Raw genomic sequence first — 27,211 nt, 5'->3', positions numbered from 1 at the left:
TTAAAATGTTGAATCGATTAAGAATTGCAACAAATACGAATTGCAATTAATTTGAAATTCTATTCTTTTTTTTGGACACCCCTAATATCAAACGTTAATACAACATTCCTCTGAATATAATCTCCTCAACTATCAAGGCAGAAAAGAAAGGACATGTTCAATCCAAGCATAGAAAAAATTAATGCAAACAAAATTCTAAATTCAAATTGGACACATAACAATAACCTCTAAAAATGAAGGAGTAAAAATAAGGAATACGTCAAATGCCTCATAACGTGTAACAAAATAGTGCAAAGTGTGAAAATGTAAACTTAGAGAAACCTGAGAAGATTTATTTCCTGCAACTTTATTGCCAGGAAGTTTTAGCTGTGCCCTAAAGGGTGAGTGTGGTGGTGTGGTATTACCGGTTTTGGTGGGGACAAGCGCCTTTGTAATAATAATTATGTGTAAGTTATCACACAACTCTTATGCTTAAAGGCCGTTGCTTAAGTTATTAGCTATTGTGCTCAAGTTGTACTTTTCTATCTGTGCAAGGACAAAACTTGTTATCAGTCACGGCATATGAGGGGTTGCCTCGCCGCAGATATTTTGTTTGTCTTAGCCCACTAACAGCCAAGGACTTCAAGGACCTCAACGGAGATAAGACGACAGCACGCAGACGAAGCAGAGACAAGGCAATCACAGGGCCCTAGCACATTCCGTCACGTATTGTGCGTACTGGAAGCTGCTTTGCATGAAATGTGTGGCCACTCCTTTTAGACGCGGCCTCAGTGATGTAACCAGGGACCTCCCAAATAAACAGAGGCGCACATAGGCTGGACTTCAGGTCGTAGGTTGTTTCTGTAATTAGAGTACAGCCCAAAACGTCTCTTCTCATTGAGCTAAATTGAACGCTGTCTCTGGATGATTCCTTGCTTCTTGTCTGTTTAATAGATGTCATCAGTGTTTGAACCTGACAGCCCTGCATAATTGACAGACCACGTTGGTCTGACCCCGCCTGTTAAAAAAAAAAAAAAAAACTGCCATACTGTTGAGGCAACTTTTCCAGTTTTATCCACAATTCCTTCGCTATCTGCGGCACTATTTGTTACTTTCTCTTCTCACCGCGAGAGAACATGATGGCGCAACCAAACTTGATAGCTGATACCGTTACCTCATTGGCTGTTAGTGGGTGACTCCCACTGATCAGTGATCACTTCCTGTGTTCCTCGGTTACCAGAGAGCGAGTGCCTTTGTTCATGCAACCAACCTTGCTTAAGAAACTCCAGTTTTTGTCCGTCAAAGAAAAAAAAATCTAATGTTTTATCTAACACATTTTTTATTGAGTCTATCATGATATATTTTGATATAATTTTAGCCCTAATGGGGTGTATTTTAAACCTAACAAAGATTGATGGATGTAGAAACAACAACAATTGGAGACGGACTTCCACACTCACTGTAGCAGCTCTCGCATGCTCGGCCCCCGCCTGTAGCGTGGAAGGCTCCGGGCCCGGCTCCGTTTACGGTCGCCATCTTGCCGTTGGTCAATGAGATCTGGTTGGGGTTGGGCTTATTACTGTGGAGTGAGAGAGGAGGGAAAGGGGGGTGAGATAAAATGATTTAGACGTCGTCGGCTGCGCATTAAATCAAAAGCATCAATTATGCATGAATGTTTCCATCTGGCACCGATGGGAACACTAATGATGCTGTCATGTGTTTACAGTATGGCAACAGGACCATGACTTACTATGTGGGAATATAAACTTGCTTCAGCTTGCTCTCCGCCTCGGCCGCCTTCAGCCTCTTCTGTTCGGGGACACACAAGCAGGAGATGGTCCGTAGAGACGGACAGTCAGCGATCGCAAAAATAACAACACAGACAGTGACGAGTGGACAATGTGGCTTCCAAATGAGGCTGATTTATAGTTTTAATCACATGCAATGAGGAAACTATTGCAAGGTTTCCCCTACATGCAACTGCTGAAACAACGTAAGCAAGACACACACGATTGTCTGGAGCGGAGGCAGCATGTCTGCAATGTGGACAAACTTTAATACACCCGAGATATACGTGTGGACAACGATCTACAAAGTGTACAGATATCAAGAGGGCAGTGCAGGGGGCCGATGTCGGCGGTACAACCGAGGAGTCATCACACTTTGGCTCCGGCAGCTTGGGCGGTGGCTCCCCCGCTGGGGCACGCGCCCAGCCACGCTTCGCACCCCAGCCCGATCGACCCAGCTTGTTTTGAAGTAATGGATCGGACATCCCTCACCCACCTTGTTCTAACATGCCAGAGGCCGTGCACCTTGGAGACCTGCTGCGGACACGTGTATACAGCAGTGGAGCATAAAGTCGATTGTTCCACAGCAGCCAGTCACTGGATAAACGCTCGGCTTTGTCCCGCCCATCGGCTGCTCAGCGCCTCACAGAGTGTATGGAAAGTGGGCTCAGGCTCGGCTGGCCTGGACACTGGGCCTCCGCATGATGATTGGATGATTTGTCTGAGGCTAAATCCCGTTTTGATTGACAGCAAAATGAGCGATCTTGAAATATAAACCAGAGCCAGAGCATTTTTGAACTTTCATTCCGTTGTTCCGCGTTGATATGGAGAACTTTACAACTCTGTAAGTTACGTCTTCTTTGTAAAATCCAACATATTTATATTTTTTATCGGTTATTGGAAACTGTACTTGTCTTTAGAGAGTCGCTAAAAATGAGCTTTCCCTACTTAAAAGACCAGCAGTGTGTTACATTGTACAATAAGCAGCAACAATTGAAAAACAAAGCAAAACGATGTAAGAAAAAGTATATGTTACTCATTACTAGACGTGGGGGAAATACTCAGAAATGGACGATTATAGAATCGATTATTAATAGTCAATAATCGATAATCAATGTCCATCCATCCATTTTCTACCGCTTATTCCCTTCGGGGTCACGGGGGTGCTGGAGCCTATCTCAGCTACAATCGGGCTGAAGGCGGGGTACACCCTGGACAATGTATTGATTGTAAATTAAGTAATACAGACAGCTCTAAAATTTTGCTAACTGCAGTGTTCCACCTCACCGAGTGATCCGACCAGCTACTTTATTTTAGGGCACTTATGGTCCAGTTTTGCACACATTTTCATTAATTTAGTAAATGTGGGATTTAATTTAACTGTTTCTTATTCCAAATGAATTGGGGTTTTTTTTATAAGTTGCAAGTGATAAACACTTATTTAGGGAAAAGAAAAAAATGTAAAACTGCATCAATATACATAAATTAAAGATGCATCAATAAGAATATCAATACATTTTCAAATTATGACCTACAATTGGCTCTGACAAAATCCTTAGTTTTTTCTCCTTAAAGCCCTCCTGTTTTCAGGGATTTATTTCCTGAGTTTGTAAACAATAACTAAATAAATGACAAAATATATTTTGACTACAAAAAATATCGATCTAACCACTGTAGTATCGACATGATACTATACTACTAGTACTTGGTATTGTTGCTGTCAATATTTGTATCATTGTATTCATTTTTACCATGAATTGATTAACGTGGACCTCGACTTAAACAAGTTGAAAAACGTATTTTACCATTTAGTGGTCAATTGTACGGAATATGTACTGTAGTGTGCAATCTACTAATAAAAGTTTCAATCAATCAATCAAAATCAATTCGCCCACCTTGTTTACTACATTCAAGATCTCTTGCTTGCGATCAGCATATCCTTCTACGGTGTGGAGTGTTGCATGTTTAGCTATTTCTCGTCCCCCTGGGACATTTGTAAGAAACATAGTTTATTTGCCACCATGGCGGTGAGTATTAGTAACTTAGAAGTGGCTTTGCAGTTGTATTGTAGAGGTACGTTAGCCGCTAGAAACAACGCTACATTGCTTTGAGGGCGCGTTCTTTGCTTGTTGCTGTCAGTTAGAATGTGTCATCAACATGCATTATCACAATATAGTTTAATACGATTGAATAAAAAGCTCTATCGTATATCATTTATATTGTGTATATCGCGTAACCATAGTAACTTAGTATGCAAAAGTGCCATTTTAACAGTGATATTTGTCCCTGGAGCCTGTTTATGAGCACTTAATGTGAGAAGAGTCTACCATCTCTTACTTTTCGATAGAGTCGCTTCTGAAGCTGAAGGGTCTGACATGCCGCTAGATAAACGAGCACACCGCGTGTATACGCCCGTCGCTTTGTAAAAAGGTAGGCTTAGCAACACATCTTAAAATAAAGCCCTGCCAACTGCCAATCAGCTAAACAAGAACTAAATAAAATCCAGCTTACCCAAAACAGAGCTGCCAGACTAGCTCTAAATTGCTCATTTAGGACCGGCATTGAGATCATGCATAATGAATTGTGATGGATGAGAGTTGGTGAAAGACTAGCTTGTAGTTTAATTCTATTTTTTTTATTTTTTAAACTATACATACCAAAAACCTGATTATCTGTATTCTTAGCTGTTGCTTGCTAATGAAAGTCACAACTATGGTACCAGGCTAGCCCTAAGAGGTGCTCTCACCCGTCTTAAACCCAAAAGTGATGTTTTGAAAAAGACTGTAATGTATAGGGCAATCACTTACTGGAATCAACTTCCACAATATCTGGTATCAATCACCAGCATAGTGGGTTTTAGAAATAGACTAAGAGGAGAAGTATTGCGGAAAGAGATTATTCTAGATTGTACCTAATGTCATGACTGGTTTTATTGATTATTGACTATTTTATTGATTATGGGACAAGCAGTAGAAAATGGATGGATGCAATTTTCCCTCTAATTGTTCATGTGTGTGAGCAAACGCACAAACACCCTGAGCATTCAGTGGAATACAGACGTGCACACTGTGGCCATACCAGCAGCACATTTGTCTCAAACCTGACATAACAATTGAAATGTCTTATTATTATAATCAAGTGACAGTAGTCAATTTCAAGAGATTATTTTCTAATATATGTGATTTGGCCCACTTAGATATTGTTTTTTTTTTTTTAAATCAGCTATGCACTATAGTATTTTATGCCTGGGTGGGGGTCCTGCTTTGGAAAGATTGTGTACTCCTTTCAGAGATCACATTTAGTTCCCCTTAAAACATTCACATGTTGCATGAGATGAAGTGTTTATTAACTTTCTGTCCGTAAAATAAATATTTTTATTAGCAATTATGTAGTCCTGTAACATCATTTCATGATTAATATCCCAAAAATAACATTCTTAACAAATGACAGTAGAATAAGCACACGGATTGAGGAGTCATAGTAAAACGACATGAAATTTACACTTTACGTGTAGTGTTGGAGTTGTCCAACTTTTTGCGTGGCCATAAACGCACCAGTGGCTAATTGCCATAGTGTATGTGTTGGTGCAGGTGAGAGAGAGAGCAAGCGGCTGCTGTTGATATAACAGATGACAAAGAGTTGCTTTTGGCTTGGTTTGTACAGTAGACAACGACCAGTTTTGCTAGATAAAAGTAATTTACACATTGTTTTGGTGTAGTTATGGCCGACAAACAATTTTGCTAAATAAAGGGACCGATGGAATTCCTGTCCTCTTTTAAGTGTCTCCACAGACGCTACAATAATTTAACAGTGTTGACAAACATTGTTTTATCTGTTGTGGCCGCCTTTCGTCACCTGTTACTCACAGTTGCATTGCAAAATCATACAAAACAAACGATTTGTTTATTTTGTTTAGAGTGGGATTTGATTTTTTGCGCGGCATAGATTTGCTGTGCGCAGAGGACGCGTGAGCAGTGCGCAATTGCGCAGGTGCGCACCTTAGAGGGAACGTTGGATGGGTGGTACTTTTTAGTCACTTATTGTTTGTTTTTGGTACACTAATGTGTATATTTTAGGCCATTGGTTCTTTGTTTTATTCTTGCAAAAATATATACATCTATTTTTGTATTGCTCTTTTTATCTTTGGTATGAACATTATTATGTAAAGTCAAAGTTATTGTTTTTTTTGTATTACAACATTTTATTATTTGATCATGTTGTGCTGCATTGTAATCTTTTGTTTTGTGATTGTGTGATGTTTTTTGCCTGGACCCCAGGAAGAATAGTCTCCACTGCGGTGTAGACTAATGGGGATCCTTAATAAACTAAACTAAACTAAGCTAGAGACATGGGAGAGCAAGTTTGATCATGTTGTTTTTCGTCAGTGAATAGGCTAACCTAGCATGGCGTCACTGTTAAAAAGAGTGTAATGTTAGCATGTAGCGCACATAGCTTTGCTAGTGTCGCTAATGTAGTGTTGTTTGCCCGTCTCACTCCTTAATGTTGTGTTGAATGTGAAATATGACATTTATTGGACAAGTTCAGAGTTACAGTGTAAAGTGTAGATAAACTGCACAAAAGTGCACTCTTTCGGAGACTTACACCTCATTCGCACACAAACTGGCTGTTTACTAGAGGTGCACAAAAAACCGATTCATATTCGAAATGAGATTCTTCCCGATTCTAAATCAATTCATAATTTTAAAAAGTCAATTAAAAAGAAAAACATTTTATATTTATTACATTGTGAGAATCGATTTTAATTGAGAATCGTGTTGAATCGATAATCAATTCTGAATCAAAACGTCACCCCAACAATCAGATCAAATCAGTAGGTGCCCAAAGATTCCCACTCCTTTTGTTTAAACGAGGGAATGGGTCTGCTAATCTTTGTTGTTTTCGGGCGGTGCAGCTTTGCATTGCCAGCCAAAGATAACTCCGGTCCATTCCTGCAATGAGTCTTACCTGTTGTACGTATCTGTCTGTGGTCTTCCACATGTAGTAGTACTCTATGATGCTGGTCAAAGACTTCCAGGGAAGCTTCGCGGGAGGAAGAGGCGATGCGTTGCGGGAGACAAAGAGAAGGAGCAAAATTAATGATAATAATTTCTCATGTTCTCGCCATCTGGGTGCGAAAGCTTTCCATGTATATTCATAAGCATCGTGACCGCAGAGGGCTGAAAGCTACAGGCTTTTTGGTTGAGTGTGGGGTAGGGGGTGGGGGGGGGAGTACATTTAGCATGTTTTAATAAGTATTCATGAGCACCTGGTGCCAACACACACACAAGAGTGTGTATAAACGCACTTAGTGTATATGAGATGATGGCAACCACAAATGAATCACATACTCGTTATGTTTACACGCGACTTTGCAGAGGCTGAGGAACAAACAAACTAGCTTTTAGTTGTTTGGAATGCATGTTACCGCCACCTACAGGACTGGAGTGGAATCGTATCTTCAAAAATGGTTACATTGCAACTAGAGATGTCCGATAATATCGGCCAGCCGATATTATAGGCCGATAAATGCTTAAAATGTAATATCGGAAATTATCGGTATCGGTTTCAAAAAGTTAAATTAATGACTTTTTAAAACGCCGCTGTACGGAGCGGTACATATCCGGTAAAACACGGATGTAGGTAGAAGTACAGAGCAGTTGTGTCTCCCAGTCAGCAGCCTCTCCCCTCTCCCCTCTCCCACACACAACACAGGAGTTGACGACTGCAGCATGAGAGGTTTACTGGCAACGCTTGATGACCTCATCAAACCGCCGCGAGCGCAGCATAACAACAACAAGAGTGTGTTGTTGCCGGTGCTGTAGCCGTGGCTAACAAGCGAGGTGACTGACTAATGACACCATGTCTATGTTTGGGATTATTTTAAAGTGTCTCTGACGGATAAAAAACTGGCAATTTGCAATGACTGCAAAAAGTTGGTTATGCGAGGAGGAGCCAAGACGTCTTCCTTTAATACGAGCAACTAGATCTCCCACCTCTTCAAGAATCATAAGGAGATACACGATGAATACAAGCGGAAGATGGATGTGAGCCCAGTTTATAATTTCCTGTTATACAGTATGCCAGGCAGTCTTGCACTAAATGAGGACCATGTTATTGTTTACTTTATTACTCTAGTATACTCTGGACTGAGGCTGTGAGCCTTCATTGTCTTTGTAACTGTTGTTTTGAGGCATGTTTAAAAAAAATTAAAAATAATGCACTTTGTGAAAGCCAAAGTATAGTATTTCCCATAGTTGTAGTGGGTATCAGGATTATCTCAGGGAGAGCATGTCCCAAATTCCAAGCTGCTGTTTTGAGGCATGTTAAAAAAAATAATGCACTTTGTGACTTCAATAATAAATATGGCAGTGCCATGTTGGCATTTTTTTCCATAACTTGAGTTGAAGTTGTTCTCTTATTTTGGAAAACCTTGTTACATTGTTTAATGCATCCAGCGGGGCATCACAACAAAATTAGACATAATAATGTGTTAATTCCACGACTGTATATATCGGTATCGGTTGATATCGGAATCGGTAAATAAGAGTTGGACAATATCGGAATATCGGCAAAAAAGCCATAATCGGACATCTCTAATTGCAACTCATGCTAATGGAGGCCGAAACGAGCCGTTGCTTGCATTTACTTGTGACTTTGACCACATATATATATAAATATAAATAAAAAGTTAAAGTACCAATGATTGTCACACACACACTAGGTGTGGCGAAATTATTCTCTGCATTTGACCCATCACCCTTGATCACCCCCTGGGAGGTGAGGGGAGCACTGGGCAGCAGCGGTGGCCGCGCCCGGGGAATCATTTTTGGTGATTTAACCCCTAATTCCAACCCTTGATGCTGAGTGCCAAGCAGGGAGGTAATGGCTCCCATTTTTTGTAGTCTTTGGTATGACTCGGCCGGGGTTTGAACTCACAACCTACTGATCTCAGGGCGGACACTCAAACCACTGAGTAGGTCATATAAGACGAATGGGCGATAATAAAACGACCTTGTTGACGTCGTCCTCCATTTTTTTAATTCTTCTGTTTTTATTTGATATTTCATACACCTAACGGCTTCTATGGTAATTGGGTTTTGCTGGTCCAAAAATGACAATGACAATAAAGCGTGTGCAAATCTTTCTTCCTGTAGATGACAATCTTAAATTAATGGGTGCATTTAGTTTGAGACCGTGGTAGAGTACAGGTTAAGACTGCCATGCTTTTATTTTGCAATTAACAGGAAGTCACTGCGTATATGTTTTAATGCTGTGTAACCAGAGAGCACAGAATGTCCTCGGTTTACATCTCAGGGGCATTTCATCGATCGCAACTGGACTGTTTGGTTTGTCTTGGAAGACGTTTCGCCTCCCACCTGATTAGGCTTCATTAGTTTGTGCTCATAGACTTAGATTGGTCAGATCTTTAGCAATGCGTGGTTACGCCCTGCTCCCAGAAATGATTGAAAAACTCAGGCCATGTCCACACAACACTTAAACATTTTGGGTAGGATTCTCGTCTTTAAAAGTGCACACTTTTGAAAACGCTGGCCAGGGTGAAGATTGTCAGACCTCTAGTCTTCAGCGTGTGCGTGTGGACAGGTTAACGTCACAATTGTGTCTTCTCCACCCTTTGACAGGCACAACGGCAAACAACACTGACTTGAAACTAGGGGTGTAACGGTACACAAAAATTTCGGTTTGGTACGTACCTCGGTTTAGAGGTCACGGTTCGGTTCATTTTCGGTACAGTAAGACAACAACAAAATATACATTTTCTGGCTATTTATTGACAAAAATGTGTAAACAATGGCTTTATCCTTTTAACATTGCTTTAAAGGCCTACTGAAACCCACTACTACCGACCACGCAGTCTGATAGTTTATATATCAATGATGAAATCTTAACATTATAACACATGCCAATACGGCCGGGTTAACTTATAAAGTGACATTTTAAATTTGCCGCTAAACTTCCGGTTCGAAACGCCTCTGAGGATGACGTATGCACGTGACGTAGACCGGCGAACACGGGTATGCCTTCCACATTGAAGCCAATACGAAAAAGCTCTGTTTTCATTTCATAATTCCACAGTATTCTGGACATCTGTGTTCGTGAATCTGTTTCAATCATGTTCATTTCATTATGGAGAAGGAAGCTGAGCAAGCAAAGAAGAAAGTTGTCGGTGCGAAATGGACGTATTTTTCGAACGTAGTCAGCCACAACAGTACACAGCCGGCGCTTCTTTGTTTACATTCCCGAAAGATGCAGTCAAGATGGAAGAACTCGGATAACAGAGACTCTAACCAGGAGGACTTTTGACTTCGATACACAGACGCCTGTAGAGAACTGGGACAACACAGACTCTTACCAGGATTACTTTGATTTGGATGACAAAGACGCAGACGTGCTACTGTGAGTATGCAGCTTTGGCTTCTAAACATTTGATCGCTTGACCGTATGTGCGCAACTTTTTTTTGCGTATGTACGTAACTTTTTTAAAATATATAAGCTTTATGAACCTTGGGTTAGGTGAACGGTCTTTTGGGCTGAGTGATTGTGTGTGTTGATCAGGTGTTTGAATTGTATTGGCGTGTTCTATGGAGCTAGGAGCTAGCATAGGAGCTAGGAGCTAGCATAACACGTACCGTACCGTACGTGCGCGTCACGTACGTAACTTTTTAAAAATATATAAGCTTTATGAACCTTGGGTTAGGTGAACGGTCTTTTGGGCTGAGTGATTGTGTGTGTTGATCAGGTGTTTGAATTGTATTGGCGTGTTCTATGGAGCTAGGAGCTAGCAGAGGAGCTAGGAGCTAGCATAACAAACACGCAGGTGTTTTTATGCAGGATTCATTTGTGGCATGTTAAATATAAGCCTGGTTGTGTTGTGGCTAATAGAGTATATATATGTCTTGTGTTTATTTACTGTTGTAGTCATTCCCAGCTGAATATCAGGTCACCCCCGGCTCTCACAGCATCTTCCCTATCTGAATAGCTTCAACTCCCCACTAGTCCTTCACTTGCACTTTACTCATCCACAAATCTTTCATCCTCGCTCAAATTAATGGGGAAATTGTCGCTTTCTCGGTCCGAATCTCTCTCACTTCATGCGGCCATCATTGTAAACAATAGGGAACTTTGCGTGTATGTTCAACTGACTACGTCACGCTACTTCCGGTAGGGGCAAGCCTTTTTTTATCAGATACCAAAAGTTGCAATCTTTATCGTCGTTGTTCTATACTGAATCCTTTCAGCAAAAATATGGCAATATCGCGAAATGATCAAGTATGACACGTAGAATAGATCTGCTATCCCCGTTTAAATAAAAAAAATTCATTTCAGTAGGCCTTTAAAATAGCTCTGTGTGTGATGGATGTGAGCCACCACTAGGCTGATCAGTGCAACAGCAGACAGTCATGAATGCTAAGCATAACAATAACATACATAAACACACAGGGTCCATTGCCAGGGTTAATGCAGTCAACATATATCAAATAAAAACTAAATAAGATAAGGCTCAGAATTGGTTTCTTAACAAAACCTTTCTACATATAAAGTGCAACATTTCTACATATAAAGTGCAACATTAAACTGCTTCAAGTTGTTGCTCGGATTAAATAAAATTACAAAACTTTTCTTCTACATACAAAAAGTGCAACATTAAACAGTTTCAAGTCAACTCAGCCTCAGATGAACTTTTCTTTTTCAGCCTTTAACCCTGGTGACTTTCACTCAATTTTCATGTTTTTTGCCAGAAAAATCAGTTTATCCACATTGTCTGCAGAAAGAGCAGACCTGCTTGCAGTTAAAATGTCTCCAGCTGTGGAAAATACCCTTTTGCTGGGCACGGAGGTAGCAGGTATGGCGAGGTAGTGCCTGGCTAACTTGGCAGTAAGAGGATATATGGGCTCATTGTTCTTCCACCATAGAAGTGGGTCAAAATCTAGTTTTTAATGCAATATGGTCTTAAATATGCTGCTATAAAAACACCAGCGGCATTTGTTATTGCTTTAGCCCTGCCTGACTCGCCGAGGAGAGGCTGCTTGAATGCGGTGTTTGCAAGACGTTCGTCTTTCTCTTCGTTGAAGCGATGTTATCAATTGTATCGCACCGCGAAGCCTAAATGTTCCCAAACGGGAGATCTTAACGAGGCAGGAGGGTCTTCCAGCTCTGGCTTTTGCATGTTGTAGTAGCCCGGTCGTTGCTAGCATGCCGTGTGTTGTGCCTCAGTGTGCATCGTTTACACAACGTGCGGTGCGCTACTTAATATGTCCGTGTGGAAACTCGTTCGGTGCACCTCCGTTCCGAACCGAACCCCCCGTACCGAAACGGTTCAATACAAATACACGTACCATTTCACCCTTACTTGAAACATTTAAGTGTAAATACACGGCTACTTACACTCTGCATTAACAAAACCAGGCAACGGTCAACATGCCATTTTTCTTGCCGTGACCTGCCATATTTGCAAACGCAGAGGACATCTTGGACGTGATATCCCAAATGTGCGCCATCATTTCCACTCTGGACAAGTACAAAGGTAAACAACGCCGGCCAGCTGGCTTTAAACAAACTGAAAGGACCTATTCTATTTTTAAGCATAAACTTACTGCTACCTTCACGCTATATTGACCAAAGGAGGCGTCAATATGCCGTTCTTTATGCCGTGACCCGTCATGTTCTCCATAGTGTCGCCTCTGGATATGGAGGCTCATGGAGGCTTCCACTGTATGTGTTCTTGTCTCACATAAGGACGGTGAATAATAAGCAAAATAAAAAATATGCTAGTTCTCTTTAAAGGGTGCTCTTGTTTTCCACACACAAAAGACTCAATTTGCGTATCCATCTTGCGCCATGTTCATCTGTATGCTAATTAAAAACATCACAGCATGTAGTGTGTACAGTTCATTAGCTCTGACATGTGACACACTACACTCAATTGTTGCAAGGAACAATGTTATTTCTACTCCTCCTTTATGGGCCCTATTAAAAGTTAACCGAGCATAAATGTGTTGGAGGAATAGAATCCACTTACAAAGTCTTGTCGAATGTCGTTGAAGTCCTTGCCGTACTTCTCTAGCGCCTCCTCGAACATGGCTGCTTCCGAGGCGCTCCACTCCTCCATCTCGTCCCTGCAGAGCACGGGACCGCCCGCCGGCACCAGCACGCTCAGCGCGCTCGACAGGTCGTAGTTGTGAGAGTGCAGCGTGTCCATGGCGTGGAACTGCGAGACAAGAGAGAGAGAGAGAGAGAGAGAGAGAGATGCCTTCTCTTTTTAGAAGGGTGAGTATTGAGTGTATTGTGCCGGCGCGTTAAGCGGAAGACTCACCAGTGTGATATCGCGCGACGCCGCCGCCGCACTCATGTGTAAACTTGGCTGTCGGACCGAGCTGCTGCAGTCCAACGCCCGAGCGAAGGTGCCGACCGCCCTACGAAGGCACATTAATACAGTGTGTGAAAGATTGTTTGTGGGCTGCACAAACAAAATGGCAATCCTGACAACTTAACATCTGAACTTTTTTTATTTTATTTAAACAAATGCTGCCATTTTCCTCAAAGGTTCACGCTGCACGGTCGTTAGCAGCCAGCACACAGTGTGAGGAGGAAGTGGCAGCCGTCACACTAACGACAGGCTCATTCATCAGCTTGCTGAGAGACTCCATCACATTAATTCATTGACTTTATTACGTGCATGAATAGTAAAAAGAGCGGGCGTGCCATGATTTGGACTTTTTTCATTTATTCCCATTAAGAAACTCCCATCTACTGTCCTTCCGGGAAGCACGACAAGAAAATGAGGAGTCTAATAATAATAATACAAAGTAGAGATGTCCGATAATGGCTTTTTTGCCGATATCCAATATTCCGATATTGTCCAACTCTTAATTACCGATTCCGATATCAACCGATACTGATATATACAGTCATGGAATTAACACATTATTATGCCTAATTTTGTTGTGATGCCCCGCTGGAACGTAACAAGGTTTTCCAAAATAAATCAACTCAAGTTATGGAAAAAAATGCCAACATGGCACTGCCATATTTATTATTGAAGTCACAAAGTGCATTATTTTTTTTAACATGCCTCAAAACAGCAGCTTGGAATTTGGGACATGCTCTCCCTGAGAGAGCATGAGGAGGTTGAGGTGGGAGGGGGGGTGTATATTGTAGCGTCCCGGAAGAGTTAGTGCTGCAAGGGGTTCTGGGTATTTGTTCTGTTGTGTTTATGTTGTGTTACGGTGCGGATGTTCTCCCGAAATGTGTTTGTCATTCTTGTTTGGTGTGGGTTCACAGTGTGGCGCATATTTGTAACAGTGCTAAAGTTGTTTATACGGCCACCCTCAGTGTGACCTGTATGGCTGTTGACCAAGTATGCCTTGCATTCACTTGTGTGTGTGAAAAGCCGTAGGTATTATGTGATTGGGCCGGCACGCAAAGGCAGTGCCTTTAAGGTTGATTAGCGCTCTGTACTTCTCCCTACGCACGTGTACTACTCCGTATAGCGGCGTTTTAGTCATAAATTTTACTTTTTGAAACCGATACCGATAATTTCCGATATTACATTTTAAAGCATTTATCGGCCGATAATATCGGCAGTCCGATATTATCGGACATCTCTAATTTTAACTTTACCGCTGCCGGTATTTTCCACAAACCCATTCCAGAATGTGTTTTGTTCTATTTTTTGCCAAAGTAAGACAAAGAAAACAATCTGAAGTTGTCTTTATTTTTTAGTTTTAATGCCATGATTTTAATAGTCCGGCCCGCGTGTGCACAGATTTTCCTCCATGCGGCCCCTGAGCTAAAATGAGTTTGACAACCTTGACATAGTTCCTTAACAGGGGATCTTTTTATTAAGTGCATGGATGTATTGTGGAGTGAGCAAGCGTGCCATGTTTTGGACTCAATTATTTCCTGTTCATTTCCATTCAAGAAAGTCCCTTCAACTGTCCTTCCAAGAAACAGGACCATGAGAAGTTTAATAATAATAATAGTAATACAAATTATATTTATTTCAAAAGAGATATGACTCAGGCCCTCAACATGGCAACTATTGATTACTTGTATGAATGTATTATGGAGTGAGCGGGCGTGCCATGTTTTGGACTCGTCTAATTTCTTTCTATTAATTTCCACTAAAAAACTCCCGTCTGTGTTTCCGAGAAGCAGGACAAGAAGATGAGGAGTCTAATAATAATAGTAAGACAAATCAGATTTCTTTCAAACGAGATATGACATTGGCCCTCAACATGGCGTCTTTTCTAATCCAAATGTGGTGGGAATCCCACGTGTTGTCGTCGACTCCAACATGTGACACCATTGCCTGGCGCCTCTGCTAATGACAAAGTGGTAGGTGCTGAGTCTGTGTGTCTTACCTGGCCACCACCAGAAACTGGTCTATCTGTTTGTTGCTGAGTGGACACTCTGGATCCCAGAGCTTCTCCTCCAGTTTGGCCTGGTCCCTTTCAACTATTTCACCCGCTGGACACAAACAATCACCACACACACGCGTTTAAAATTTCCAAATCTCCAAAAACAAAGTACAAAATGTACCGTATTGACCCAAATATAAGACAGTATTTCTTACTAAGAACACAACCGAAAAAAAGCCCTTTCATATTCGAGGGTCAGCAACCTGCTAACCTACTTGTTGTGGCTCCCTTTGCAGATTTGTTTTAACACTACAGTAGGGGAAATGTACATTTTTGAAAATAGTTTTATAATTTCTGATGGTCTGTGAGGCCATGAATGTGTACATGCTGAGTCTTAACTGGACTCCGTACTTTTTTTTTTCAAAAGCACATTTTATTTATTTTTGCCCTAAATTAAGTCCTACATGTATTGCAGTGCAGTATCTGAACTATTCTCTATTATGTTGTGGTGATCGCAACAGGTATTCACAAAGCAGGTAAATGTTATAAATCCACTGTTTATATTAAACATGCTTCATTGATGAGAGCATTTGGGGAGCGCCGTTTTGTCCTACTAATTTTGGGGGTCAATGAACTCACCGTAGTTTGTTTACATGTACAAATTTCTGCAACGCTGCCACAGAAAGACGTGTTTTATGCCACTCCTTCCACAAAACTTTTTATGCTGTGCGTGAATGCACAAAGGTTTTTAGGTATATTTGAGCTCATTTAATTTCCTTTACTTATGTCCTCTGCGTGTTTAATTTATATTTGCATGTCCCATGACATATTATCTGTATGTAATATTGGCTGCATTTCTGATAGTTGTTTGCGTGCCATGTTGTTCCAGACCACAGTAAACGTTACCCAGCTTCCAAAGATTGTAATAAATCCATTAGAAGAAGACAGCCTGGCGTTTCCTTTAACCTGGAAACACACATCTTTACCTTTGGCCATTCTAAGCCAGTAATTTCCAGGAGTTAACTTGCCCTCTGAGAAGCCTCTTATTACTAATGTTGTAAAAATGTGTAGAATAAATATTACCTTTCTGTCAATGAAGATTTGCATCAGTCTGCGACAAATACTCATTTTGATAGTAGGCTATTATAGCTACCGTAATTTCCGGACTATAAGCCGCTACTTTTTCCCCTCGTTCTGGTCCCTGCGGCTTATACAAGGGTGCGGCTTATTTACAGCCTGTTCTTCTCAGACACCGACGAAGAGGATTTCGGTGGTTTTAGTACGCAGGAGGAAGACGATGACACAATGATTAAAGACTGACTTTTCATATACCGGTAGGCTGGTTATTTTGATAACGTACAGGCGAGCACTTTGTATTACTTTGCACCGTTGTATTATTTGTACTCTGCACGAATGCTGTTCGCCATGTCAAAGATGTGAAAGTTTGATTGAATGATTGAAAGATTTATTGTTAATAAATGGGACGCTTTGCGTTCCCAAACAGTCATCTCTGTCCCGACAATCCCCTCCGTGGTAGCAGGAACCCCTATATACTACGGTAATTACACATCAAAACCCTGCGGCTTATAGTCGGGTGCGGCTTATATATGGAGCAATCTGTCTTTTCCCCTAAATTTAGCTGGTGCGGCTTATAGTCAGGTGCGGCTTATAGTCCGGAAATTACGGTAATATAGACACATCATGTGTGGCCTTCATTATAACACTTATATAAGGCTTTGAATTTTTGGCGGCTCCAGACAATTTTGTTTTTGTATTTTTGGTCCAGTATGGCTCTTTCAACATTTTGGGTTGCCGACCCCTGATTTAGGCTATTCAACTGGTGGCCCGCAAATTCAGTTCACAAACCTTGGGAGAGTCTCACATTTTTGCAGTGTCCTTAAAAACAGTAGAGCGCTCCTGTAACTCTGACAAAATAAATAAGACCAAAATCAAATGAATAATTTAAAAAAAATAATTGTGAAGGGAGAAGTCCAGCCCCTCGGTCATTAGCTTTCTGCAAAAGCCGCCCCAAAAACAATTGAGTTGAATATGCCTGGTTTACTGGATAAGACGTGTCATGTTTTATAGCTTTTTTTAGTGGAATTAGGAGGGAATTGCTCTTTTAATAGCAAATGTTGCCAAACCGTGCTCTAGAGCAGTGTTTTTCAACCACACTAGTGTGCCGTGAGATACCGTCTGGTGTGCCGTGGGAGATTATCTAATTTCACCTATTTGGGTTAAAAATATTTTTTGCAAACCAGTAATTATAGTCTGAAAATGATGTGTTGTTGTTGAGTGTCGGTGCTGTCTAGAGCTAGGCAGAGTAACCGTGTAATACTCTACCATATCAGTAGGTGGCAGCCAGTAGCTAATTGCTTTGTAGATGTTGGGAACAGCGGGAGGCAGTGTGCAGGTAAAAAATGTGTCTAATGCTTAAACCAAAAATAAACAAAAGGTGAGTGCCCCTAAGAAAAGGCATTGAAGCTTAAGGAAGGCTACGCAGAACAAAACTAAAACTGAACTGGCTACAAAGTAAACAAAAACAGAATGCTGGACAACAGCAAAGACTTACTGTGGAGCAAAGACAATGTACATCCGAACATGACGTGACAATCAACAATGTCCCCACAAAGAAGGATAAAAACAACTTAAATAGTCTTGATTGCTAAAACAAAGCAGTTGTGGGGAGTAGCGCTCAAAAGAAGACTGAACAACAGGAACATTCCAAAAAAGAGAAAAAGCCACCAAAATAGGAGTGCAAGACAATAACTAAAACACTACACACAGGAAAACAGCAAAAAACTCAAAATAAGTCGGGGCGTGATGTGACAGGTGGTGACAGTACACCTACTTTGAGACAGGAGCTATATTGATGCAAGCTTGGTTATGCTTTAAAGTCATATCCAACAATGACTTTTTACGGTCAACTGAGTTTCTTTTTTAATGATTTCTGCTGGTGGTGTGCCTCTGCATTTTTTCAACGCAAAAAATGTGCCTTGGCTCAAAAAAGGTTGAAAAACACTGCTCTAGAGGTGCAAACCCACATGCTGCTGCCGTTCACTTGCAAACAGACTGAGGTCTTTGGACCGAGGGTTAAGTAGATTACTTTCACACGTGCCCAAACGCACCAGAGATTATTTTAAACGCAACCTAAGCAAACATATAATTTATGATGCCCAATTTAAGATAATGGTCTTACATTCGGGGTCGTCTTATATTTGAATCGGTATCCTACTTCAACAACAGCTAACTAATAATTGGGTGCAGTCCTAACCCTCTGGTAGCATTTCCGGTACGTCCGCCTGAAAGCGCGGCCCCACGCGGATCTCTCCTTTGTCGGCCAGCAGGGTCTTCTGCGTGGGATCGTACACCAGCGAGTAAAAGAAGGTATCCTGGGAAGGAAAAGTGTGGGAATCTTAAAAAGGGATTTAAGTGGGTGCATTCAGCACTTTTTAGAAAGAAGCTGCCCACTGGATGAAGAAGGCGATGCCTCACCTCTTTGTCGAGGTACGAAAGGACCTCTTCGGTCTCATTCAGTAACGCCACGCTGCACTTCCCCCTGAGGAGAGGGGGACACACAAGAAAGGGGCATGTTAAAAAACCCAAACAGGAAGTGAGCGAATGCATGTTCCCGCCTGTTCAAGCGCACTGCCGGAGTGGAACATGATGCACATTTACAACACCTGATGTGCGTCGCCGGTAGACTCTCGTACTGCCGCGAGAGGAAGAGTTCTCTGTGGCGGAGCTGGTGTTTCTGTTTGTCCGTCAGATCCGTCTCTGTCGGGTTCTCCTTCTCCTCCTCCAATTCCTCTGCAGAGACACAAGGTCATTAGAAGAAGTGCCTATTTTTTAACTAACACAACTACTAAGCAAGTTATACAATCCCTTGTATTGTCACATCTTGACTACTGCCCAGCAATCTGGTCTAATGCATCTAAACAAGAACTAAATAAAATCCAGTTTACCCAAAACAGAGCTGCCAGACTAGCTCTCCATTGCTTGTTTAGGACCGGCATTGAGATAATGCACAATGAATTGTCATGGATGAGAATTGGTGAAAGACTAGCTTGTAGTTTAATTCTATTTTTATTTTTTTTAATCTATACATACCATAAACCTGCTTATCTGTATTCTCAGCTGTTGCTTGCTAGTGAAAGTCACAACTATGGTAGCAGGCTAGCCCTAAGAGGTGCTCTCACCCGTCTTAAACCCAAAAGTGATGTTTTGAAAAAGACTGTAATGTATAGGGCAATCACTTACTGGAATCAACTTCCACAATATCTGGTATCAATCACCAGCATAGTGGGTTTTAAGAACAGACTAAGAGGAGAAGTATTGCGGAAAGAGATTATTCTAGATTGTACCTAATGTCATGACTGGTTTTATTGATTATTGACTATTTTATTGATTATGGGACAAGCAGTAGCAAATGGATGGATGGTACTTTTTCGTCACTTATTGTTTGTCTTTGGTACACTAATGTGTATATTTTAGGCCATTGGTTCTGTTTTATTTTTGCAAAAAAATATATATATATTTTTTTATATTGCTCTTTTTAGCTTTGGTATGAACATTATTATGTAAAGTCGAAGTTATTTTTTTTTTTGTATTACAATATTTTATTATTTGATCATGTTGTACTGCATTGTAATCTTTTGTTTTGTGATTGTGTGATGTTTTTTGCCTGGACCCCAGGAAGAATAGTCCCCACTACGGTGTAGACTAATGGGGATCCTTAATAAACTAAACTAAACTAAACATCAGAAGACAATTCCGGAACCATATGTCGTTTTTTTCTGTCATTGCTACATTTTTTTGGTGCCATGTTGACCACGAATCATCTGTTGTAGTTATCCCTGATAGTTGTGGACCTGCCTGGAAACCATTTCCTACAGCAGGGGTCACCAACGCGGTGCCCGCGGGCTCCAGGTAGCCCGTAAGGACCAGATGAGTAGCCCGCTGGCCTGTTCTGAAAATAGCTCAAATAGCAGCACTTACCAGTGAGCTGCCTCTATTTTTTAAAATTGTATTTATTTACTAGCAAGCTGGTCTCGCTTTGCTCGACATTTTTAATTCTAAGAGAGACAAAACTCAAATAGAATTTAAAAATCCAAGAAAATATTTTAAAGACTTGGTCTTCACTAACTGACAAAGAAACAGATAACAGATTTGGTGTCCAGTTCAAAGTGTGACATGATTTATTTAAAAATTTGAGAGTTGACTTTTGTATTTTACATGAGTTATTATTTGTACAAACATGGTGCAAAGTAATTCATGATTTGTTAAAAAATGATAGTGGCTAGCTAGTTAAAATGGGATATTGGGATTTCACAAGACTGTCTTAGAAGTGATCATTTGAAAATGTTCAATTTGAAAAATGTGCACTTAGAGAAAAAATTTAAATAAAGTGTTGCATATTGATATTTATCTGTTTCTATATATATTTATTGTGAGAAATCATTAAGATGATCAGTGTTTCCACAAAGATAAATATCATTAATTATTAATAATAACATAGAGTTAAAGGTAAATTGAGCCAATTGGCTATTTCTGGTCATTTATTTAAGTGTGTATCAAACTGGTAGCTCTTCGCATTAATCAGTACCCAAGAAGTAGCTCTTGCTTTCAAAAAGGTTGGTGACCCCTGTCCTACAGCATTGCTGGTAATGTTGTAGCATAGACTTGTGTGCACACAAGTTAACTGTACATTTATTTATCATTTGGATTCATGCCGCATGTTGGCCTCACAGTCAGGAGATTGAGGGTCCAAATCTCCCTTTGGGCACTTTGAATGAGGGTGGGGTAATCTCCGGGTACTCCGGCTTCCTCCCAAATCCAAAAACATGCATGTTAGGCTAACCGGAGACTCTAAATTGTCCATGTGTGACTCTGAGCGTGAATGAAGGAGAGAGGAATAGCCAAATATGCTACACTACATACTGTCACACCGGTGGAGGATATGCTAACTGCTAAGCTAGAGCTCTTGAATGTAAACAGAGATGGGGGGGGGGCTCGATACAAATATAGTTTTTTATCTGGTTGATACTACAGTGGTTGGAGCAATATTTTTTTTTATTATCAAAAATTGTTTTGTAATTTTTAACTTAGAAAATAAGTCTCTGGACAAAGGGCAAAAAACCCAAATGATTTAAATTACACTGAAAAAAGTCAGTGTTCAAAAACATGAAAAAAATATATATAAAAATTAGGGGTATTTTATTTGAACTAAGCAAAATTATCTGCCAATAGAACAAGAGAATTTGGCTTGTCAAGACTTTCCAAAACAAGTAAAATTAGCTAACCTCAATGAACCCAAAAATACCTTAAAATAAGTATATTCTCACTAATAACAACTGTACTACTATATGAGTACGTATTTTCTATTGTTTCATTGAAAATAAAACAGCAAAGTCCATTTGGCTGTCATCTGTTTTAATTATGAGACACAATTGTGTCAAAGTCATGATTTTTTTTTTTTACATGCTTGAAATAAGAAATGATTACTTTAAAAAAATAGTTTTATACTTGTGAGTGTTGATGACACAGCTTTGCAACAGTTGATATTCTAGTTTCAAGCATGTTTTACGCAATATAGGTCATCAAATCTCAGCAACAAGCTGTAATATCTTACTGAGATAATTTAGGACCAAAACCCTTAAAACAAGTAAAACACTAACATAAAATCTGCTAAGTGAGAAGAATTATCTTATCAGACAGAAAATAAGCAAATATCACCCTTATTTGACATATTTAATCTTACTTAGATTTCAGTTTTTGCAGTGTAGAGCCAATAGGAGGAACTAACTTCAGTATCTACCGTAATTGATATTGTTACACTTCCATCCTGTGTTTTTTTTTAATCAAAAATTAAATCAATGAATGAGCTTGAAAATTTGAAGTATCAGTATAAGCATTGGCATGATCAATACTGCACCCGTAAATACAGTTGAACCTCGATTTACGAAACCCTGTATTTTCAAACTTTTCGGTTTACAAACTTTTAGAAGGAGCCAAATGTGTCTCCATCTGCGACCCATGTTTCTATATACGAACGCTTCATTCAGTCATTGATTTAGCAGCAAACGTCACATGCTGTCCAGTGCACTACTAGTCACTTTTCAGCGCTCCAGGGTGTGTGCCTTTTCTGTGTTTATTCGCCTTTTGACAAGTGTTGTGCATTTTGCAAATGTATTATGAGTCTTAAAAACTCAACAGACCAGCGTGGAAAGAATGAGGAAATCGCTGTGGAGTTAGACTGCCTGCGGCTTTCTCTCCAGCTCCTCTGCCGATTTTGATGTGAGTGGATTTTACTTTTTAAAATGTTTATTACTGTAGCAATATGGTTGTTAAAGGTAAAAAGTAAAGCTAATCGTTTGTGAGGGCACCAATGTGACTTCTGTGTCTTGGCAGAGCAGCAAGTATAGCACAGTCCATGTTCAAGTTTTGGCTGGTTAATAAAGAGAATGTTGATCCATCATCCCCTTATTATTTGTTTGTTTGTTTGAGGTTTAGTACTGTATACCACTTTACATTCTATCCAAAGTGTACAAACATTCACAAAAATATGGACTTTTGTTTAGGCTGGAACCCATTATTAATACTTTACAATGTTTCTTGACGTGTCAGCTACTTCTCTTTGTTTTTAATGTCTATTTTCTGCTGGCTCTACTCTCTATTTTATGGTGCTGCTGTCACATATACTGTAATATTGTACACGGTCATTGGTATATATTGTATATATGTTATAGACATAATATAATATATCTGTATATATAATATACTGTACACATATGTATATATTCGTATATACACTACCGTTCAAAAGTTTGGGGTCACATGTAAATGTCCTTATTTTTGAAGGAAAAGCACTGTACTTTTCAATGAAGATAACTTCAAACTAGTCTTAACTTTACAGAAATACACTCTATACATTGCTAATGTGGTCAATGACTATTCTAGCTGCAAATGTCTGGTTTTTGGTGCAATATCTACATAGGTGTATAGAGGCCCATTTCCAGCAACTATCACTCCAGTGTTCTAATGGTACAATGTGTTTGCTCATTGGCTCAGAAGGCTAATTGATTATTAGAAAACTATTGTGCAATCATGTTCACACATCTGAAAACACTAGCTCGTTACAGAAGCTACAAAACTGACCTTCCTTTGAGCAGATTGAGTTCCTGGAGCATCACATTTGTGGGGTCAATGAAACACTCAAAATGGCCAGAAAAAGAGAACTTTCATCTGAAACTCGACGGTCTATTCTTGTTCTTAGAAATGAAGGCTATTCCACAAAATTGTTTGGGTGACCCCAAACTTTTGAACGGTAGTGTATGTTTGATTTTTTATCGCTATATTAGTCTATTTATACCTGCATTGTCCTTTCCATCCTTACACTGTCCATCATTGTAACTGAGCTACTGTGTTGAACAATTTCCCTTGTGGATCATTAAAGTTTGTATAAGTCTAAGTCTTATGAAGAAATTTGCTCGACGTTAAAAACTTTGATTATCAAACTCTGTTCAAGAACCAATTAAGTTCTACTGTACTAAATGTGTAGTATCACGTCAAACTAATGTGTCCAAATGACAGGAGAGTACGTGTTTATTACATTTTACCAGAAGTGTAGAGAAACATGTTAGAACACAACATAACCAACTATTAAGAGTAAATTAGCAAGTAGATTAATAATAGCTTTGAGAAAAAAGTATAATTGAAAATGACACAATATGATACCGCATGCGTCGGCAGCTAAATTAGGAGCCTTTGTAACCTGTTTTAAAATTGTTATTTTCTGTTATCATTTACATACCAAAAAATATATTGTAATATATATCATTATAGCAGGAGGCAGCAATCTCCAGAACAGGCCAAAAGGTTTGACACACCTTCTCATTCAATGTGTTTTCTTTATTTTCATGACTATTTACATTGTAGATTGTCACTGAAGGCATCAAAATTATGAATGAACACGTGGAGTTATGTACTTAACAAAAAAAGCTGAAATAATTGAAAACATGTTTTATATTGTAGTTTCTTCCAAATAGCCACCCTTACTGCTTTGCACACTCTTGGCATTCTCTCGATGAGCTTCAAGAGGTAGTCACCTGAAATGGTTTTCACTTCATAGGTTTGCTTGAAGCTCAAGAGAATGCCAAGAGTGTGCAAAGCAGTATTAAAAGCAAAGGGTGGCTATTTTGAAGAAACTAGAATACAAAACATGTTTTCAGTTATTTCACCTTTTTGTGTGAAGTACATAACTCCACATGTGTTCATTCATAGTTTTGATGCCTTCAATGACAATCTACAATGTAAATAGTCATGAAAATACAGAAAACACTTTGAAATGAGAAGGTGTGTCCAAACTTTTGACCTGTACTGTATAATACAATGTATATATTAGGCTATATCCCCCATTCCTAGTGGCAAATAACTTAACTTGCTTATGTTACGTCCATGTTATTGTTTTTTTCAGTTGTTTGGCCAATAATGCTGCCATTAGTGCAGCCTCACAGCATAAGTCAAACGCAAGAGTTTGTGTAAAAATCAGCAAATCAAACCCAGCGCGAACCGAGTGGATTCTCTGAGAGGCGTCTCTGGTCTTTATCTGTGGTTTTCGAAAATCCATTAGTGACGTAACCAGCGACAAAACAAAAGGAGGGGGCGGGGGAGAACCCCTCTAGCGTGCCTCACGTCGTCACTCTGCCTTTCTCTCGTGGACAAAACGGTGCATTAGCGTCTCTCTCTCTCTTGTCATGTTGCCCTCCACCATCATGTGAATGAAGCCAGGAAAGGGCATTCATGTAAAAAGACACTTATGCTTTCGATGAGTAAGCGCTGCCATTGTGATGGCGAGATGACTGTCATGTAGTCAGTGCCTGAAGAGAAGGAGAGCTTGCATAATGTATATAATCCGTGATGGAGAGACTTGTGTTCAGTCGGAACATTTCTCATCTGTCCACAAACGGATTTGTCACTTTTTACTTTGGGATGCAAGTCAGTTCAAGGGAGAGGCATGACACACCGCATCCGACGGGACTCACTCGCATGTTTGTCCGCCAGCTGGATGAGGCTGTGAGAGATGTCCCTCCTTCTGTAGAAGCACACCACCTTGGCCTCCACATTCCCACTGGCCGTCTGCAGGGAGAGAAGATGCTGATGGAGTGAAGAAGGTGGCAAAGTACCCCCCAACCCCACCCCTCTGCCTCAATGGAGCCATCACACAAGTTTCTAATTTCCCCAGAGAGCGCTCTCTCCTTTGTGTCCACTTCAAACCGCCGTGCAGCTATGACAAGATGACCGGGGATGGCGCATTTGACAAAAATGATTGATTGATTGATTGTCTGGCAGGCCGTGTAATAGTTAAAGTGACAGGATGAAAGACGCTGCTGCCATAAAACACAGACTGATGGAGTGCGGAACATGACAGGCTCTGGAGTTTGAGACAACTGTCTCACTTGTGGCAATTTACTTTTGCAGGTGAGATTATCTTGTGCCCCTGTTTCCATCCGGCAACCATTCATTAAAAGGCTATACGCTCGAATGATTCTGATTCTAGTTTCCAGCTTTAGCCTTACAGAAAGGCTGGGTTGAAAGCAGACGTGCATCTTATGGTAGTATTTGGATTTCCTTATTTGACTACGTGGGCTTTTGCTAGTGTTTCCTACATATTTATTTATTTGTGGCGGACCACCATTGTTATATGTTAATTAGGGGTGTAACGATTCGTTGCACCAACTATTCACTTCGATTAAATATTTGTGGTTGCCGATACTACTCAGGGACAATCTCAGCAGAAAGGAATTATGGATGCAAACAAGCAAGTAAACAACAATTAATGGCCAATGCGTTCACATATAGTACAACCAACACATTAGGTTGAGTTGAAAGGAAACCTTTTCTGCTTACATTTTCAACATTCAAGACATTTTCAATAAAACTACAGTAATCAACATTATAACAGTAGTGTTACCTGCTACATAAAGTTCCCCGACCCGGCTCTACAGTATTTGTTCTCAGTCCTGGCGTCGCCGATAAACAATGTCCCAGGTGTGAGGAAGCATGCATGCACCTTCATCCTTGTCGATGGTGCTGGCCCCTCGTTTCCTAAATTCCATAGCCTCCTTGATCCAACTCTAGTATTTATATGTTTCTGATTAAATAACTTTTCCTTGGGTGCCATTTGTTGTGTTTCGTAAGTCGGCACGTTGGCTATCACTTCCGTTTTGTCAGTCGCGTCATTTGTGGCTGAACGTTAAGTTGTTGCTTAATATTATTGTGTTGTGTTGTTTGTCTCTGTTGTGGCTTTTGCAATCGTGCTGTAGCTGAAAGTTTTTGTTTTGTAATTAATGATATTGTCTTGTGGCGTTTGTTATGACCTTTCTCGACCACTGTAGCTGTCCGCTATTGTTGTGATGACGTGAGAGACGAGCAAAAGACTTAATGTTTAATGTTTTTTTTGAAGTGCTAAAGTTCAAGTACCAGTAGATTGGACAAACAAGACACCTCTATATTGAAGCTATTGTCACATATATCTGATTTATGACACCAAAAGACTTCCAATGTCTGCAAATAAATAGATATGATCAAAATAGTATAAATCTCATGGAGATTCCCGTGCCATTTTGAGAGTTAATGAGCATGCCAGTTACGAGTGAGAGTTAGGAACCACAGATCCCTTCCCCATCAACAACAATGCTAATCAAGCAGACTTTGTGAAAACTAACGAATACTTTGGAAAAAATTATGATCCAAAACCTTCAATTTTTGAGACCGAAACAAAGAGGATGAGCAATGAGTTTCAGAAGTTGAGTGCTAAACGGATCCTGCTTTATTGCTAGATGCTTAACATACAAACTAACCATTATCATAGATTCAATCGCACACCTCACAAAGGGTTTAAAAAAAGTTTCCGCAACTACATCTTTTTTGTCATCTTGGGGGACGTCAAAGTCGACCAGCCTCTCAGTCCATGGTCACATGTGTCTACTACCTGGGGAGAGATGCATGAATTAGAATCTAGAATGTACTTTTAGCAAGTTTGAGCAGAAGAAATTGCCGGCTCAG

At 40.2% G+C, this 27,211-nt stretch overlaps 1 protein-coding gene across 1 annotated transcript in view; it reads right to left on the bottom strand.

Moving 5' to 3' along the window:
• mta3 (metastasis associated 1 family, member 3) overlaps positions 1 to 27,211 on the bottom strand; it is a 70,299-nt gene that overhangs the window by 21,433 nt on the left and 21,655 nt on the right. Inside the window, exons 3-12 of the mRNA XM_062055410.1 lie at positions 25,189 to 25,282; positions 18,829 to 18,955; positions 18,641 to 18,704; positions 18,420 to 18,537; positions 15,149 to 15,254; positions 13,099 to 13,198; positions 12,805 to 12,993; positions 6,732 to 6,806; positions 1,730 to 1,788; positions 1,440 to 1,558 (exon numbers count right to left, since the gene is read on the bottom strand). Coding sequence (XP_061911394.1) covers positions 1,440 to 1,558; positions 1,730 to 1,788; positions 6,732 to 6,806; positions 12,805 to 12,993; positions 13,099 to 13,198; positions 15,149 to 15,254; positions 18,420 to 18,537; positions 18,641 to 18,704; positions 18,829 to 18,955; positions 25,189 to 25,282 — 1,051 coding nt within the window. The remainder of the gene's footprint in view (positions 1 to 1,439; positions 1,559 to 1,729; positions 1,789 to 6,731; positions 6,807 to 12,804; positions 12,994 to 13,098; positions 13,199 to 15,148; positions 15,255 to 18,419; positions 18,538 to 18,640; positions 18,705 to 18,828; positions 18,956 to 25,188; positions 25,283 to 27,211) is intronic.

This window comes from Entelurus aequoreus, linkage group LG08 (assembly GCF_033978785.1).
Source record: "Entelurus aequoreus isolate RoL-2023_Sb linkage group LG08, RoL_Eaeq_v1.1, whole genome shotgun sequence".
NCBI lineage: Eukaryota > Metazoa > Chordata > Actinopteri > Syngnathiformes > Syngnathidae > Entelurus > Entelurus aequoreus.
This window is presented reverse-complemented; position numbering and strand designations above follow the sequence as displayed.